General features: G+C 42.2%; 1 protein-coding gene across 5 annotated transcripts in view; it reads left to right on the forward strand.

The window, feature by feature from the left end:
* ACTR3B (actin related protein 3B) overlaps positions 1-18,114 on the forward strand; it is a 77,170-nt gene that overhangs the window by 17,972 nt on the left and 41,084 nt on the right. For 2 of the 5 annotated variants that reach the window (XM_044246896.1, XM_044246895.1), the window contains exons 2-4: positions 1,404-1,459; positions 16,889-17,013; positions 17,657-17,767. In XM_044246896.1, coding sequence (XP_044102831.1) covers positions 1,404-1,459; positions 16,889-17,013; positions 17,657-17,767 — 292 coding nt within the window. Of the gene's footprint in view, positions 1-1,403; positions 1,460-3,237; positions 3,306-3,475; positions 3,495-16,888; positions 17,014-17,656; positions 17,768-18,114 lie in introns of those variants that run through there. The other 3 variants (XM_044246897.1, XM_044246898.1, XM_044246899.1) reach the window with 3 other exon arrangements.

Here is an 18,114-nt window from a genome sequence, read left to right on the forward strand (position 1 = left end):
TGGAAAGTCCCCAGCTCGCTCTGGGTTGACTTTGAAACCTTCCTCTGGGCCTGGTGAGCCCTGGCATGGGGTCCACTTTGTTTGTGTGTCTGGTTATTTGTGGAACTTGGGGGGCCCTCAGGTGGGTCTCGGAAACTTCTTTTGGGGCCTGGTGGCTTTCAGAGCCCAGCCTTGCCTGGGTCCTTGTGGCACCAAGACGTCAGATTCCTGGAGACTGAGCAGTAAGGCGTGATTTAAAGGGAGCTCACTTGCCGTTTTTGGCTCACCAAAGCTTATTCATTCACTGTGTGTTCAGAAATAGTAAAATTAGCATATGGTAAAATACATTGAAAAATCATAAAATTAACTTATTAGAATTTGGAATGTACTACTACATCAAAAAATTTTAGTATTGAGCATCTTAAAATAATTTATAAAAAGGAATAAATTAATAAAGTCACTTTTAACACTGTTGGGGAGTTTTCTTCTTCATTACGAGCCTTACTGCAGAACGTTGGCTCACTTGTCCAGACTTTACTGTTCATTACCGTAGGCCTAATAAGAAAGGAAGAGCTGATGAGTCTTTTTGGTTTTCAATTTTTTATTTCCAGCAGATGGTTCTCAGTGGTGGTCCCCCCCACCACTTTTTTTTTTTTTTTTTTTAAGTTTAAGGGATTAGCAAATGCTTTTGGAACAGATAGTAGGATTTTGGCATTTGTTTTAGTTAAGACTTTTGGAATCCATCACACAGAGGATCTTGACAGAAAATGGGCTCCTTCTGAAATGAGATGATAAAGAGATGCTCCTGTCAGATAGTCTCAGGAGGTGGCAGTAGCTGTTTCTAGACATATGCCTTGACATTTTAAGAAAATTATATAATCATTTTTACCCCCCCCCCCAAAGTTCATGAAGTTTGAGAAGTAAGTACACTTCTTATGAGAGCCAGCTCTGGAATTTAGCCTGTATATTCAGATTGGGTTTTACCCACCACTGCCCCCCCCGCCCCTTCACCAGCTGCTTGGCTTTGGGCAGCTGAATTAGCTCCCCAGCGCCTCAGTGTTCTCATCTGCTAAATAGGGATAATATTTACTTTCTCTACGGGTTTTTTTTTAAAAAGCGGAAGAGTGTAAGTGCACTTGTACGTTGGTGGGGACGCAGAAATGCGGTTTATGTGTGATTGCACGTGTGCAAGCTTGTCCCCGGTAGAAACGAGCACAGCGTGTTCTGTTCTAACAACAGCTTGCTTATCCGAAACTAGGGTTTGCTTCTCAGTCATCAGAAGCTTTTTATTTATTTATTTAATTCAAGTGGCCGCTCTGAGGCTTGCTATTTTTGGACTTGGAGAGCTTGTAATAGAAGACGCTAGTGGGATCCAAGGGAGAGTATTATTGTCTAAACCTGTGTTGATGACTTTGTGCTTTTAGGTACACCAAGCTTGGCTACGCAGGCAACACTGAGCCCCAGTTCATTATTCCTTCATGTAAGTACAGCCCCCCCTCGCGTTTCTAAAGGATTGGGGTTCTCAACAGTCTGTTTTTCAAGGCGTATGATTTGACCTGTCATCTGCTTTCAGAAGGCTGTTCTGGGGACCGGGGAGGGTTGTAATATTGACACACCTAGTGGCTGAACATTGCTGTGGACTGTCACTGCGGCCTGAGAAACCCCAGCCTTCCGACCCTCAGCCTGTCTCCTGATGAGCCCCTTGTCACTGTCACTGGTGCTTCCCCCTGGTTGGTTGGCAGGGGCTTTTCCTTCAATCAAGAATTTCGGAGCTTCTTTGAAGAAGCAGATCGGGTCCTTTAAGGTTAATTCGTATCTTAAATGAGTCTAGTTTCGTTGACTTGGCAGCTCTGTGGACTAAATATCCATCGCGCTGCACTATTCACTCTACTGAAAGACCTTTTTAAATTTTTTCTTTCTTTTCTTTTCTTTTTTTTTTTTAATGAGAGGCCCGATGACTGTTTCATTTTGTTCAGAGTGTCTGCTTTTGTTTAAATTTTAGTCCATAGAGGATGATCAACTTCAAAGAAGAAATGTTCTCACATTTTGACAACAGTGTATCCTCCCCACTCTTTGTTCCCCACAGCAGCGTCCAAGGTCGGGTCCGTTGTTTATAGGGAAAAATTCTCTGGAAGTATTCAAATTCTGAGTTGTTACTTGGGGACGGTTTACCAGAGTAATGTCTGTCTTTCCAGAGTAAAGGGAAACGCTGCCTCCTAAATGTAGCTCTTGTAAGATGAGTTGTGATCTTAGAAATTCTGAGTGGTCCGAGGCCAGTGACGTTTTTGTAATGACTGGCTCTTGTGAGCAGTATGGAACAGGGAAAGCTTAGGAGAGCTGGGGACAAGGAGCTTAGCATTTATTCAAGGGAAGACAGAAGCCCTTTTGGGTGCATATGTGTATCCTCAGGTTCCTTGAGCACAGTTGAGTCACCTCATTCTATTTCCTGGCCGGCAGGATGAAGTTGATCGGAATTTGACGTCTAGGTTTGAATTACCATGGTGGGGTGTCTTCAATGAGAGGCATGATTTGTCTGCTGTATCTTTAGTTAAAATTCATAATCTGGTGTCACAGTTTGCTAGGGCTGCCATTACAATTACCGCAGACTGAATGTCATAAACAACAGAATGTATTTGATCCCAGAATGGAGTCCAAGATCAAGGTGCGGTCACTGCTGGATTCTGGAGTGGCTGCCCTCCTTGGGCTGCAGATGGCACCTTCTCACCCTGTTCTCACTTGGCCTTTTCCCTGCGCTCAGCCCCTGTTGTCTCTTCCTCTTCTTAGAAGGCAACAGTTCAATTCGATTAAGACTCCACCTTATGACCTCATTTAACTTTTATTACCTCCTCCTAGTCCCCATCTCCGAATGCACTAACACTGGGGGTAGGGGGTCCAGCGTAGGAATTTTGAAGGGACACAGTGGAGTCCGTCACAGTTGGCACTTTGTAGGCCAGATGAGTCTTTTGTGAATTTTATCATCACGAGTGCCCCAGAACTCGATTGTTCCATGCTGGACTGATAAATTGGACTTTCTGACTTCTCAGAGCAGATTGGATTTAACCTTGTTAAGTGCCACAGCTCTAAAAGGCTGACCTTGCACCTTTTACTTGAACGCGTTGCCATTTAAAACTGCTCGCAGCGTTCAGCGGGCTGGCCCATTTAGCCTGTCATCATTAACAGGGTGGGGAACCGAAGTCTCTTATTAGCAGGATTTCATTCGCTGTCAGACTGCAAGGCGGCTCTCAGACGGGTGCTGTCAGAACCTTCACAGTCGCAGAAGCTCGAAAGAGCACAGAAATGTTAAAGAGGTGGGAGTAAAAGAACAGGTACATTGTTGGCTGAGTTTGCTGCACGAGATGGAGAAGCCCCGGGGGGCGAGGTGGGAAGGTATTTGGGCAGAAGCAGGGCTGTTGGGGTAGGTAGAGGCCTCGGTTCCCTTGGGCTGTTGGCTTCACTGCTCGTCTTGGTTCTGGGAGTGGAATCATTCTTCTGGCTGGAGAGGCTCCATTCACAAGGTGAAGTTCAAGACCCGGGCTAAAGTGGCACCTGCTGAGAAAAGGTGGCGTTTGTGTGGACGTGTGGTCAGGCTCGCGGATGCTGGTGGACATAGGGCCGGTGGACACAGGGGCGAGGCACACTGGGCCTGTGGAGAACCGACGTGCCCTGATGGTGTAGGAGATCCCAGCCCTGAGCGGAGCGGTGGGGAGCGTGGTTGGAAATGTGCGGGAGGACTTGGACCGTGAGAGACTTGGTTCTCTTAAGGAATTTCAGTTTTATTTTGCATCCAGGAATTTTCAGATTGTTCCTTGAGGGGCTCCCTCAGGCCTGCCCCCTGGACTGGCGAGGTGCCCAGCCCTGAGCCCCGTCCCGCTCTACCAGAGCAGCTCCCCGGGTATCCCGTTTGTTTGTGCTTATGTGCGCGGGATTTTCCTGATGGTTTGAGCAAAGGTTTTCCCTACCTTTCTTTTGCTTTAAGTTGTCGGAGTATATGAAAGTCACTGAAAAGTTTCCAGCAGAGGAGTGAGTGTGTGTGTGGAGATCACCGTCTCTAGACAGAGGACGTGGGAGGTGCCGGGAGGGGTCAGGAGAAAGGAAGTACATTTCAGACATTCTGCGTTTGCAGAGTTGGGGTGTAAAAGTCCTGTGGGCATCGGGTGATAGGCGTCGTGCTCACGGGAAGGTCTAGACGGGAGATACAGACTGAGCCCAGATTTTTTTTTTTAAAGATTATTTATTTATTATTTTTTGACAGACAGAGATCACAAGTAGGCAGAGAGGCAGGCAGAGAGAGAGGAGGAAGCAGGCCTCCAGCTGAGCAGAGAGCCTGATGCAGGGCTTGATCCCAGGACCCTGGGATCATGACCTGACCTGACGGCAGAAGCTTTAACCCACTGAGCCACCCAGGTGCCCCTGTTTTTGTTTTTTTTTAAATGAATTTTTATCTCAGCCAGTAATTTTTAGAAGATAATATGGCGTAGGCCCATGTGCCCACCACCTGGCATGAACAGATGCTGCCGTGATTTCATCTGGTGCGTACGTAGTAAACACACGCATCAGAGTGGTGCAGCCCTCTCCCTTTTCCCCCAGCCCGCCCGCCTTCCCTAGGACTTCCTCCCCTGCCAGGTACTTCCTGTGGCCAGTGTGTTCTACCCTGACCTTCTAGGCACAGAGCTCCTCGGCTGGATGTCGCATTGGTCTGTCCTTTACATGTTTGCAAATGACACCGTACTATGAATTACTTCTGCATTGTCCTTTAAAAAAAATCCCCCGGGACGCCTGGGTGGCTCAGTTGGTTGGACGACTGCCTTCGGCTCAGGGCGTGATCCTGGAGTCCCGGGATCGAGTCCCACATCAGGCTCCCAGCTCCATGGGGAGTCTGCTTCGCTCTCTGACCTTCTCCTCGCTCGTGCTCTCTCTCACTGTCTCTCTCTCAAATAAATAAATAAAAAAAATCTTTAAAAAAATAAATAAATAAAAAAATCCCTCAATAATGTGTTTTTACGATTTATCGATGTTGATGTGAGAAGTTCTCGGTCAGAGTTCTAGCATTTGAATTTCAACAGTTCTTCTTTTCATTTGGGCATTTTTCAGTTTTCTCTGATATGCAGAATGGTGCTGTAAACCTTTCTCCACCCACACGTGCTAGCTTCCCAAGAGAAAGTAGCGCACACATCCTGCAGGTGGGCACCTCTTCAGCCTTGCGGCTGTTGCCAGGTGGCTCTTTGGAGTGCCTGTGCTGGTTTAGACTCTCATCACCGGGGCGGAGGGGTTCTGTTTCTGCACAGCCTTGACAGCAGTTGATGTTGGTAGACTTAAATTTTTGCCGGTCTAATGAATGTGCTTTTTCTCTGATGACTAGTATGGTTGAGCACCTTTCATTGCCTGTTCATCATATCTTTGCCCACTTTTCTTTCTTTCTTTTTTTTTTTTTTAAAGATTTTATTTATTTATTTAACAGACAGAGATCACAAGTAGGCAGAGAGGCAGGCAGAAAGAGGGGGGGAAGCAGTCTCCCTGCTGAGCAGAGAGCCTGATGCGGGGCTTGATCCCAGGACTCCGAGATCATGACCTGAGCCGAAGGCAGAGGCTTAACCCACTGAGCCACCTAGGTGCCTGCATTTTTTAGTCTTTTTTATGGAGTTTTATATACTCTGAATATTAATTTTTTTGCAAATATTGTCTCCTATTTTATGATATCTGTTTAAATGATTTTTTAAATGGAGAAATTTAAAATTTTGATATGGTTAAAATGTCATTATTTTCCATATATAATTTGTTTCCATCTTAAAAAATACATTTCTGTTCCAAAGTCAGACTTTCTAAATCTGAATTTTCTTCGGAAAAAATTTTGCGTTTGTTTTTTGAATATGCTGTGAGGTAGTTACTTCCTTTCCAAAAGGAAGGACGCTTGTCCCAGGGGCATTTATTAAAGAGTGCATTTTAATTTGTCATGCCTTTTCAATCATATTGAGGTACCATATATACTTAGGAATATTTCTAGTGTTTTTATTTTGTTTCATTTTAAAGCTGTCTAAATACTATTAATTTAGCAAGTGTCTCGATTTCTGGTAGGTATGGTTTTTCCTCCTTTGTATTTTTCAGAATAACCTTGGCTATTCTTAGGACCTTACTCTTTTTTTTTTTTTTAAGACTTTATTTATTTAATTGTGAGAGAGAGAAATTGTGAGTGGGCCAGGGGAGAGGCAGAGAAGCAGATCCTCTGCTGAGCAGGGAGCTCAGTGTGGGACTCAACCCCAGGACTCCAGGATCATGATCTGAGCTGAAGACAGATGCTCAACCCACTGAGCCACCCAGCACCCTTAGGCCCTTACTCTTTATTATAGATTTTAAAACCAGTTTAAGCTTCATGAAAAATTGTAATGGGATTTGGTTAGAGACACACCTAATTTATAGATTAATTTGGGAAAATTTGACATCTTTATGAATTGAGTATTTCTGTCAATGAATATGGTATATATTTTTTGTTTATTGATGACTCTCATATTTTCAGTAATGTTTCCTAATAGTCTCCATAAAACTCATACACCTTTTTTGAAAAAAAGATTTATTTATTTTAGAGAGAAAAAATGTGCAAGAGCAGGGGGAGGGTCAGAGGGAGAGGGAAAGAGAATCCCAAGCAGACCCCATGCTGAGCATAGCCCCCCCCCCCACACCTGACAAGGAGGCCTGATGCCAGGTCCCTGAGATCATGACCTGAGCTGAAACCAAGAACTGGCCATTTAACTGAGCCACCTTGGTGCCCCAGACTCATACACCTTTTGCTAGATTTAACTTTAAATATCTTTATGTGTTTGTTGCTGTTGTGAATTTTCTAAAATTACATTTTCTGATTAGTAATTGCTAGCATATAGGAATGCTATTGAGTTTTTTTGTTTTTTAGTCCAACAGTCTTACTTCTCTTATTTCTTTTGTTAGCTTGCAGATTCTTGTAAGTTTTCTATGCAGACCATTAACTGCAAATACTAGTTATTTTGTCTCTTTCAATCCCAATATTTCGTATTTTTTTCTTGGTCTTTTGTACTGGCTAGAACTTCTTCCTTGCCACAGTGACTAGAGCTGGGTGTTTCTGTCTTTCTGATTTTATTTTTAAAAAGTGTTAAGGCTGGGCGCATGGGTGGCTCAGTGGATTAAGCCGCTGCCTTTGGCTCAGGTCATGATCTCAGGGTCCTGGGATCGAGTCCCACATCGGGCTCTCTGCTCAGCAGGGAGCCTGCTTCCTCCTCTCTCTCTCTCTCTCTCTGCCTGCCTCTCTGTCTACTTGTGATCTCTCTCTGTCAAATAAATAAATAAAATCTTTAAAAAAAATAAAAAAAATAAAAAGTGTTAAGGCCTTTTAAAAAAGATTTATTCTTTTAAGGGAGAAAGAGAGCATGTGCACATGTGTGAGTGCAGGGTCCGTGGGTGGTGGTGGTAGCAGGGTGGGGGGCAGAGGCAGAGGCAGAGGGAGAGAGAATCTTAAGCAGACTCCCTGCTGAGCTGAATGCAAAGCCCAATATGGGGCTGGATCTCAGGACCCTGAGATCATGACCTGAGCTGAAATCAAGAGTTGGATGTTTAACCAACTGAGCTACCCAGGCGCCCCTGTCTTTCTGACTTTAAAGACAGTGATATTAGTGTTCCACTAGTGGTTACTCTTGGTTTTTGTGGAAATGCTTTTTTCAAGTTAATGCAGTGCCCTTTCTAGCCCTTTCTATTCCTAGTTTACTAAGAGGATTTTTTTTTTTAAAATTGTGGATGGATATTAACATTTAAGGCCTTTTGTCTATCTGTTGAGATGATTATATGGTTTTAGACAGTTGAGCTCCTAATATGAATTATATTAATATATTTTCAAATATTGAACTGTCATTTATTTCATTCATGAGATAAGCCCTACTTTTATGAAATACCAACTACCTGCTGAATTGTATTTGGCAATATTTATTTGGATTTTTGCATCAATGTTCAAAAGTGAGATTGGTCTGTAATTTTCCTTTCTTGTACTCTTTTTGTCTGGTTTGAAAATCAAAATCATAGTGGCTTTTAAAAATGAGTTTTCCAGCTTTCTTTTCTGTTCTTTGGAACAGTTTATGTAAGATTAGGATTATTATTCCTTGAAGGCTTAGTCAAATATGGGACATTCTTTTGGGAAATGTACTAGATATATTAATTAAAACATTACTATTGTCTGGTAACTACTGTGGCAAGTGTTTCTGAGATACAGAATTTATATCCAAGTCGATGTACTCGCCTCAGATACACTCTTCTGATAATCTTCCTTAGTTACCCTCAGATGACTTTTTGGCATTAGGAAAATAATCTGTCTCTTCTGGATACTCTTATTTATTTTTAAAGATTTCATTTATTTTTTGACAGAGAGAGACAGTGAGAGAGGGAACACCAGCAGGGGTAAAGGGAGAGGAAGAAGCAGGCTTCCCACCTAGTATGAAGCCTGTTGTGGGTCTCGATCCCAGGACCTTGAGATCACGACCTGAGCTAAAGGCAGAAGCTTAACGACTGAGCCACCCGGCGCCTCTCTTCTAGTTTCTCTTCTTCTGTACCCATGTAATTTTTTTCTTTTTCACCTGCAGAACTTTTATATTTTTCTTTATTAAGTTTAATCTTGTAAGTTTTGTTAACTTACAGGTAACTGAGGGGTTTTTTTTTTAATTTGTTTAAATGATTTGCAAACTATATTTTATTTGTCTTCAAATAAGTTATTTTGAATAATTTGAAATAATTATAGATTCACAAGCAGTGTAAACTATAGTGTGGAGAGGTCTTGTGCCCCCTTCTCTGTGTTTCATCATCAACTATAGCTTATGGGATTATAGCACAGCATTAAGTCCAGGAGCTGGACACGGGTGCAATGTGTGTGGATTTCTGTTCATTTATCCCATTTGTAGATTCCTGTAATCATCCCTGCAGTCAGGCTACACAGCTGTCACACCACCACAGCAATCTCTCCTGGGCTATCTCTTCATAATTTTTATTTTTACCTCCCTTCCCCCTCCATCATTCCTAACCTTTGGCATCTACTACTGTTTCTATCTCTGTGATTTTGTTTTTTTGAGAATTTTTAAAAAAGATTTTATTTATTTATTTAAGATTTTATTTTTTTGACAGAGATCACAAGTAGATGGAGAGGCAGGCAGAGAGAGAGAGAGAGAGAGAGAGAGAGAGAGACAGAGAGAGAAGCAGGCTCCCTGCTGAGCAGAGAGCCCCATGGGGGACTCGATCCCAGGACCCCAAGATTATGACCTGAGCCGAAGGCAGCGGCTTAACCCACTGAGCCACCCAGGCGCCCAAAGAGTTCATTTATTTATTTAACAAACAGAGACCAGGCAAAGGGGCAGGCAGAGGGGGGGTGGGGAAGCAGGCTCCCCTGCTGAACAGAGAGCCTGATGCGGGGCTCGATTCCAGGACCCTGAGATCATGGCCTGAGCTGAAGGCAGAGGCTTAACCCATTGAGCCACCCAGGCGCCCCTTTGAGAATGTTTTATAGCTGGAATCAGATGGTATATGTTCTTTTGAGATTGATTTTTTCACTTGGCATAATGCCTTGAGATCCATGTATCAATAGATTGTGTCTTTTCTTATCTGAGTAGTATTCCGGGGCATGGATATACCACAGTTTGTTTAAACATTCATCTACTGAGGGACATCTTGGTTATTTCTACTTTTTAGCTATTACAAATAAAGCTGCTCTGAAAGTTGTGTGCAAAAAAAATTGTGTACAGGTTTTTATGTGGACATAAATTTTTATTTCTCTAGATAAATACCGTGTAGTGCAGTTGGTGCATTATAGCAAATTTATGTTTAGTATTGTTAAGAAACTGCCAATGTTTTTCCCAGAGTGGCTGTTATCATTTTTCATTTCCACCAGCTGTGTGTGAGAGAGCCAGCTTCACTGCATCCTCACCAGCCTTTGGTTTTGTCACAATTTTTTAGTTCAGCTCTTCTCATCAGTATGTGGTGAGATCTCATCATGGTCTTAATCTTCATTTCCCTAATGACCAGTGGCGTCGAACGTCTTTTCATGTACTTATTTTCTGAGTATCCTGTTCCATTAAATGTCTCTTCATGTCTTTTGCCCATTTTCTAATTGGATTGCTTATAATTTTACTGTGAGGTTTTGAGAGATCTCTATATGTACCAGATATGAGTCCTTTGTTGGATATATGGTTTGCAAATAATTTCTCCCATTGTGTAGTTTCTCTTTCTGTCTTCTTCCCAAGGTCTTCTGCAAAGCAAAAGGCTTAGCTTTTCATACACCAGCTTTTGGATTCATTGGGTTTTCTCTGTTTTTCTATTTTAAATTTTATTGATTTTTGCTCTTATCCATGTATCTTTCCTTTTTTTTTTTTTTTGTTTTGGATTTATTTTGCTCTTCTTTTTCTGGGTTCTTAAGGTGCAAATTAGATGATTGATTTGAGACTTTTTCTCTTTTCTGTTGTAAGCATTTAGTGTTTAAAGCACTGCTTTTGCTGTGGCAATATCAAAATATCAAAAACACATTTTGATATTTTATATTTTCACTTCCATGTCTTTCATGTAGTTTTTGGTTTCCCTGAGATTTTCTCTTTGACTCATTTAGAACTATGTGGTTTAGTTTCTAGTTTGGGGGATTTTCTTTCTATGTTTTTGTTACTGATTTTTGAGTTTATTCCATTATAGTCAGAAACCATACTCTGTGTGACTTAATTTTTAAAAATTAAAAAAAAAGGCTTAATTTATTTATTTGGCAGAGAGAGAGAGAAAACAGGCAGGGGGAATGGTAGGCAGATGGAGAGGTAGAAGCAGACTCTCCACTGAGCAGGGAGCCTGACATGGGGTTGACTCCAGGGCTCTGGGGTCATGACCTGAACTGAAGGCAGACACTCAAACAACTGAGCCACCCAGGCATCCCTGTATGGCTTTAATTCTTGAAAAATTATTAAGGTTTCTTTTTGGGCCAGTATAAGGTTTGTTTTGGTTTGATGGGCACTTGTAAACAGTGTATATTGTGTTCTCATTGGGGTAAGTGTTCTTGCATATGTTGCTTAGTTCCTGTAGGTTGATGGTATTGTTGAGTTCTTCTGTCCTTGTTCTATCAGTTGTTCAGAGAGAGGTATTGAGGTCTATAACTATAATTGTGGGTTTGTCTGTTTGTCCTGTCAGGTTTTGTCTCATGTATTTTACATTTCTGTTTCTGTTAAGTGCACATTTAAGATTGCCATGTCTTCTTGATGGACTGGCCCTTTATTTTTTTAATGTTCTCTATATTCTCTTTCTTTGCTATAAAGTTTACTTTATCTGATCACAGTATAGCCACTCATACTTTTTTTGATTAACATTTGTGTGGATATCTTTTTCTGTCCTTCTGCTTTTAACCTACATATATCTTTATATTTGAAGAGAGTTTTTTGTAGACAGCATAGAATGAAGTTGGGTTTTTTAAATATACTCAGCCAATATCTGTCTTTTAATTGATGTAGTTAGACCACTTATATTTATTGTAATTATTGATTAGTCCTTTTTCTGTTTGTTCTGTTTTTTTGTTTCACCTAGGTTTGGGGATTATTTAAGCATTTTTATAATTTTATTTTTATTTATATGTTTTTGTTTTTTTTGAGTGCATCTCTTTGTGTAACTTTTTAAGTGGTTGGTGTAGCTATTACATCATCTATACCTAACTTCTTATTCTATTGATGGCAGCACCTTACTAGTCTGAGTGCAAGGTCTCTTTACCTTCCTGCCTCTCTAGTATAACATACATTGAGAAGGACATCAGTGTTATAATTTTTGCTTCAACTGCCAAACATAATTTAGAAAAACTCAAGAGAAGAAGGAAAGTAATTATGCTTATTTTTGTTCTTTCCATTTTTCTTCCCTCCTGATGTTCCAAGATTTCTTTTATCATTTCCTCCCTGTGTAGAGAACTTTCTCGAGCCATTCTTTTAGAGTAGGTATGCTGGTGACAAAATCCTGTTAGGTTTTGTTTATCTAAGAAGGTCTTGATTTGCTCTGCTTTTAAAAAAAAATTTTTTTTTTGAAGATTTTATTTATTTATTTGACACAGAGAGAGAGTGATCACAAGGAGGCAGAGAGCCAGGCAGAGAGAGAGGGGGAAGCAGGCTCCCAGCTGAGCAGAGAGCCTGATGTGGGGCTCAATCCCAGGACCCTGAGATCATGACCTGAGCCGAAGGCAGAGGCTTTAACCCACTGAGCCACCCAGGCGCCCCTGCTCTGCTTTTTTGAGGGATTTTTTTCTGAAAGAATTCTGAGTGGCCAGTTCTCTTAGTACTTGAAAAATATACCATTTCTTTCTGGGTGCCCTGATTTCTGATGAAAATTTGTTGGAGGCTTTCAGAATTTTTTCTTTGGTCTTCATTTTTTAGAATTTTGGCTGTAATATGTCTTGGCATGGATTTCTTTGGGTTTATTCTGTTTGGGGTTTGTTCAATGTTGAATCTGTAGGCTTATTTCTTTTTTAGTCAAATTTGGCAGATTTTTAGCCATTATTTCTTTGAATACTTTTCCAGCCCCACCTCCTCTCTCCTCTCCTTCTGGGACTTGGAATGCAGGCATGTTAGTGCTTTTATTATATATCCTATGTGTCCCTGAAGCCCACTTCATTTGCTTTGTAGTCTGTTTTCTTTGTTGTTCCGATTGGGTAATTGCTATTGTTATATCTTCAAGATCAGTGATTCTTTCCTCTGTCCTTTTCTGCTGAATTCATCCACTGAGGTTTTTATTACAGGTATGATGTTTCTTAGTTCCAAAATTCCATGTGGTTTTGTCTGTATTCAGTCTTTGCTTTCCTTTTGTGTTTCTTTGCTGAGACTTTCTTGTATCTTCCATTGTTTCAGGTGTGTTTGTAATTGCTCATTGAGGTATTGTAAGCTGGCTCCTAAAGTCTTGTTTAATAATTCTGTTATCCATGTCTTCTTGGTGTTGGCATCTGTTGGTTGTCTTTTCTCATTTCATTTGAGATGTTTCTGGTTCTTGCTATGGCGAGAGATTATTTTTACTGAAACCTGGACATTTTAGATACTATATTCTGAGATTCTGGATCTTGTTTAAATCTGATGTTTTGGCAGGTTACTTCTGATATTGCTCCAGCAAAGAAAGGGAGAATGCCCCCTTTAGTGCCAGTTTGGGGTTGAAATTCAGTGTCTCCTCTTGGCCTTTGTTGACATTTTGTTGGGTGTTCCTGCTCATTGAGGATGGGAGTTCAGCCTTCATACTAGGTCTCAGCGGGTGATACCCTGGCTGAGAGGGACAGGGGTACCTTGTTACTGCTGGTGATGGTGGAAGTCCTGATTTTCTACTAGGCCTCCTCTGATGAAACCCCAGCATTGGAAGCAGATGGATGGATTGATTCTGCTGGGTGGGGTGGAAGGCCGGCTTCCCCCCAGGGCGTCTGCACTGTGGTGGTGGTGGTTTCCCATGCGTTTGACTGGAGTCAAACAGGTGTTGTTTAGAAGTTTCTTTTGTTTGTTTTGTTTTTTCATTATCTTTTCAGACTGCCCCTTTTATCTTCTTAGGCTGGAGATAGCAGGCATTTTTTTGGAGATACCTTTTTTGTTTTGAGCTCATTGGTGTTTCTGGGTTGCCAGCTTCTCTAGCACCCAGTCTGGGTTATAGGAGACGAAAAGAAGACACAGAAAGTCACTGGCTTGTTGTTCCTGGGATCCGGTGGTCCCAGCCTGTCTGCCTGCTCTTCAGCTTTTGGCTCGTTTCTTTGGTCTGGAAGGTCTAGGGGTCCTGGCTGTACTCAGTAAGAGCAACAGGAAATTCCAAGTTTAATTAGTTTTGTAGATAATATATTCATATGCCATGGAAATTAAATGGTATAAGGAGATACATGGTGAAGAGTAACATCTCCCACTAACTTCCCCTCTTAGAGGACAGATGTCATTTCTGGTTTCTTATAAGTCCTTCCTGAGGTATCCTGCACATACCAGCAAACACACGCGGCATCTATTTTCAAACCCCTGGTGGCATTTTGCCATGTCCACTCTTTAACATCTCGTGGTTTTTTTTTTTTTTTTTCAAGATTTTATTTATTTGACAGACAGAGATCACAAGTAGGCAGAGAGGGAAGTGGAGAGAGGGGAAAGCAGGCTCCCCGCTGAGCAGAGAGCCCAATATGGGGCTCCATCCCAGGACCCTGGGATCATGACCTGAGCCGAAGGCAGAGGCTTTAACCCACTGAGCCACCCAGGCGCCCCCCACCTCATGTTTTTTCTCATGACGCTACATCTTAGTGATCCTTTTAGATTCGTATGTGAAGACCTGCTTTATTTTTGTTCATGGCTTCATGATGCTCCATGGTGTGGAGATGCCTCCTCCATGTAAGCAGTTGGAGTGTGTCAGTGTGGACACCATTACCAGTTATATTCGTTCTCCTTTCCTTGTCTGGGTCTTCTCTGCTTACACCCAAGTCAGGGTCTGAGACTGTATGTTGCGGGGGCCTGGAGATCGCGGTCGGGATGACACGGATCCTTACTCGGGGATATGTCATATGATCTGTGGATACTCATAGACAGTCTTAGATAGCGACTCTCAGACACATTTCTTTGCCATGTTCCTAAGGACTGTGTGGACCACGTCTTAAAACTCTTCACAGGCACAAACAAAAGATTTTGACTATAAGCTTTATATACCTTTAATCTGTTTCATGGATTTGGTTGCTTCTTATTATAATAATGGTTAATAATAGTTAAAAGAAGTATACTTTATGGTTTAAAAATTTTTTTTAAAGATTTATTTATTTATTTATTTGTCAGAGAGAGAGAGAGAGAGAGAGCAAGCACAGGCAGACAGAATGGCAAGCAGAGGCAGAGGAAGAAGCAGGCTCCCTGCTGAGCAAGGAGCCCGATGTGGGACTCGATCCCAGGACGCTGGGATCATGACGTGAGCCCAAGGCAGCTGCTTTACCAACTGAGCCACCCAGGCATCCCTGGTTTAAAATTTTTTTTTCTTATTTCTAATGGCCACAAAAACATAGATCTGCTATGATTTGGGGTCTGAGTATTTTGATTACCTTCTTGGGAGGGCTAAGATTTACTTTCTTTTCGTTAAGATTTTTGAGTGTGGAAATGTCACCTCAGTAAGTTTCACATTTTTCTCTGTGCAAGGTGGTGATTTTTCTTTTGCATAATATGTTGCCCCCAAATTCTTGGTAAACTTGAATGATGTCGTGAGTTGCAGAATCTTTATGCCCTTGTCTCTTCACAATTTTTTATTTTAACTTGGCAGTTTCATTCTAAATTCATGCATAATTAAGTTTGATCTTGCCCAGAGGGTAGACTCTGTCACTGTGGCACGCACTGTGAGGACCGTGGGGTCTGCGGCGAGCCATCTTGCCAGGGGCCCTTCCTGGCCATGACGTGCGCGTCAGGTGATCCAGTGGGAGTCTGTCTGTGTGTGGCGTGGTCAGTCTTCAGAGGTGGTTTTTGTTTCTACAGATCTTCTCAGCCAGTTAGGGCCCACCAGACCTTTCCGCCCTGTTACAGCCTCAGGGCTCTGGGCCTGCGCGCCGCCTCAGACTTGGACACCCTCCTTAGGCTCTGTCCCCGGCGTGTCCTCACCACACCTGCTTGTTCAGTCCCGCAGAAATCCTGTTGCTTGGATTTGTGCCACGTTTTGTAACTTGAAAGCTTTGAGTCTAAACGTGGCGGTGAGTTGGAGTGAGGAAAGGAGGTGGGCAGAGTGGTTTCTGTCCTGGACGTTTCCCTTTCACCTCTTCCCCTGTGATTGCAAGAGATGCCTTTCTGAAAAAAATTCAAATTCACTTGTGTAGCTTTATTGCCGTTCTTCGTTTGTAATAAGTTATCTGAAATAATATTTCAGATAATCTGCTTTAAAAATAATTTTATATGTTTACTAATTTGTTTTGGAGTAAATTCGATGAAGATGAATTAATGGGAGCTCAGAGTGTGACCACGGCTTAGGTCACCCTAATAATAATAATAAATTATTATAAAAACTATTTATTTATTTATTTAAAGATTTTATTTATTTATTCATGAGAAACAGAGAGAGAGAGAGAGAGGCAGAGGGAGAAGCAGCCTCCCCGAGGAGCAGGGAGTGATTCGGGACTCCATCCCAGGACCGCAGAATCATGACGTGAGCTAAAGGTAGACCCTTAACCATCTGAGCCACCCAGGCGCCTGAGACTTAGGAGTTTAAATGGGAAATTGAATCTTTGGGAAGCTTCCACATTTCATTAGATGTTTGATTTTGGAGTGAAGTCCTGATTGATTATTTACTTCTACGTATACTCCCAAATACCAAGGTTAACCTCTTTTTAAAATAATAGATCATGAAGCCATTGATATTTTTTTACATAAAATACCTATTTGATTATTGTACTTTTCATGATGGATTTAGCCAGCAGTTTCCTTATTTTTCCTTTAAATGAAGTCAGTTGTTTTTCTATAATAAGATTAAAAATTCATGTTTTAAATCTGATGCAAAGTTTTAGTAAGATGACTTGAGAGTGTATAGGTATTATTTTTTAGTTTTCTTTTTTGTGTCGTATTAGTAACTTGGTCTACTTCTATATTGTCTTTTAAAAATTGGAACCTATTGATATATACTGTATTCCATGGGCATTTCATTTACTATCTCGAGGGATTTTTTCCAGATGAAACTGAGAGATTTAGTGATGCAGTTTCTGTCTGATGAGCAGCAGATGAGTGAAGTTCCTTTGTGCCCTTCTGGAAAGAATGCTGCGACAGAAAACTTGTTTCTGTATTTTAGGTACTCATCGATGGTGCCTTTTCGGGAACGTCTCAAAGCCCTAATATTGAAAATGTACTTGTACATATATGGGGATTATAGTAGCCTTTCTTGGTCATTCAAATAAATGTGAATCGTGATGGAAATCTTCGTGCTCTTTTTTTCTTTTCTTTTTAAGGTATTGCCATCAGAGAGTCAGCAAAGGTAGTTGACCAAGCCCAAAGGAGGGTGTTGAGGGGAGTCGATGACCTGGACTTTTTCATAGGGGACGAGGCCATAGATAAGCCCACGTATGCCACGAAGGTGAGCTCCCGAGAGGAATTTGCTGCTTTCAGTGTGTAGCCAAGAGCGGACAGTGGAATGAGTAACATAAAATGAGATTATCTGGAAATCGTACTTAGGAGTTATGGGTCTATTTTTATTCTTATGTTTAAAAAGAAGGTTTTTTTTATTCTTGCTTGGGGTATTTTTGATGTGGGAAATCAAGTGAATTCAGAAAACTCTGGAAGACAGAACTGCCACAGCCTCGCTGGGTTACCCACGGGAGTGGGGTCTGCTGCTGTGCCATTGATTGATTAGCCTGTCCGGGATGGGCAGTTACAGATGGATTACTTAAAAAAAAGGACGAAAATTAAGTAGACATTTGTTCTAGGGAAAAAAAAAATGCTCCCGACTGAATGGTACTGGGGCTCGTCTGCACTTTTCCGTCCTTTGCCCATTGTTGGGATGGTTCTTTGTGCTTAGCAGTGGGTAGGAGGCGCGTGAACGCAGTGGGAGCCTCTCCGGGGGGTGGGGGGTGCGTGTCGTTTCTGGGCCCGAGTCAGCGCCAGGCCCATGCAGGAGGCCGTACCCCCACCCACCCGGTCCGCCCTGGGCCAGCGTCGTGGGGCTCTTGGTGTCACTGCCGTGAACTGAAGCTGGCGTGTTTTGGTCTCTCTTGCCGCAGTGGCCTATAAGACATGGGATAATCGAAGACTGGGATCTCATGGAAAGGTTCATGGAGCAAGTGATTTTTAAGTATCTTCGAGCCGAGCCTGAAGATCACTACTTTCTGATGGTGAGTACCTGCCGCCAGGAGCGCTGCGTCCCTCAAAATTCCCAGTTACGTGGATTGTGGGTTTTTTTCCCCCAGATTGCTTAGACTTTAAAATCAAGATATTCTTCTCTGGAGAGTTTTTAATTCCTGTTAATCTATTTTTATGAATCGGGGTGCTTTTTGGGCAAGTAACAGGAGGCTCCACAAAAATGTCTCAAATCAAAGGGACTCATTTTCTCTCAGAACAGGAAGGCCAGAACTGGGCGGTTCCCAGGCCGCCCACCTTGGGCTCTAGCGTGGCCTCCTGTGCTGGTTCCCTGCTGGCCCCAGGGTGGCCGCCCTTTCCCCGCACGCCCCCCCCCCCCCCC

This window comes from Neovison vison, chromosome 4 (assembly GCF_020171115.1).
Source record: "Neovison vison isolate M4711 chromosome 4, ASM_NN_V1, whole genome shotgun sequence".
NCBI lineage: Eukaryota > Metazoa > Chordata > Mammalia > Carnivora > Mustelidae > Neogale > Neogale vison.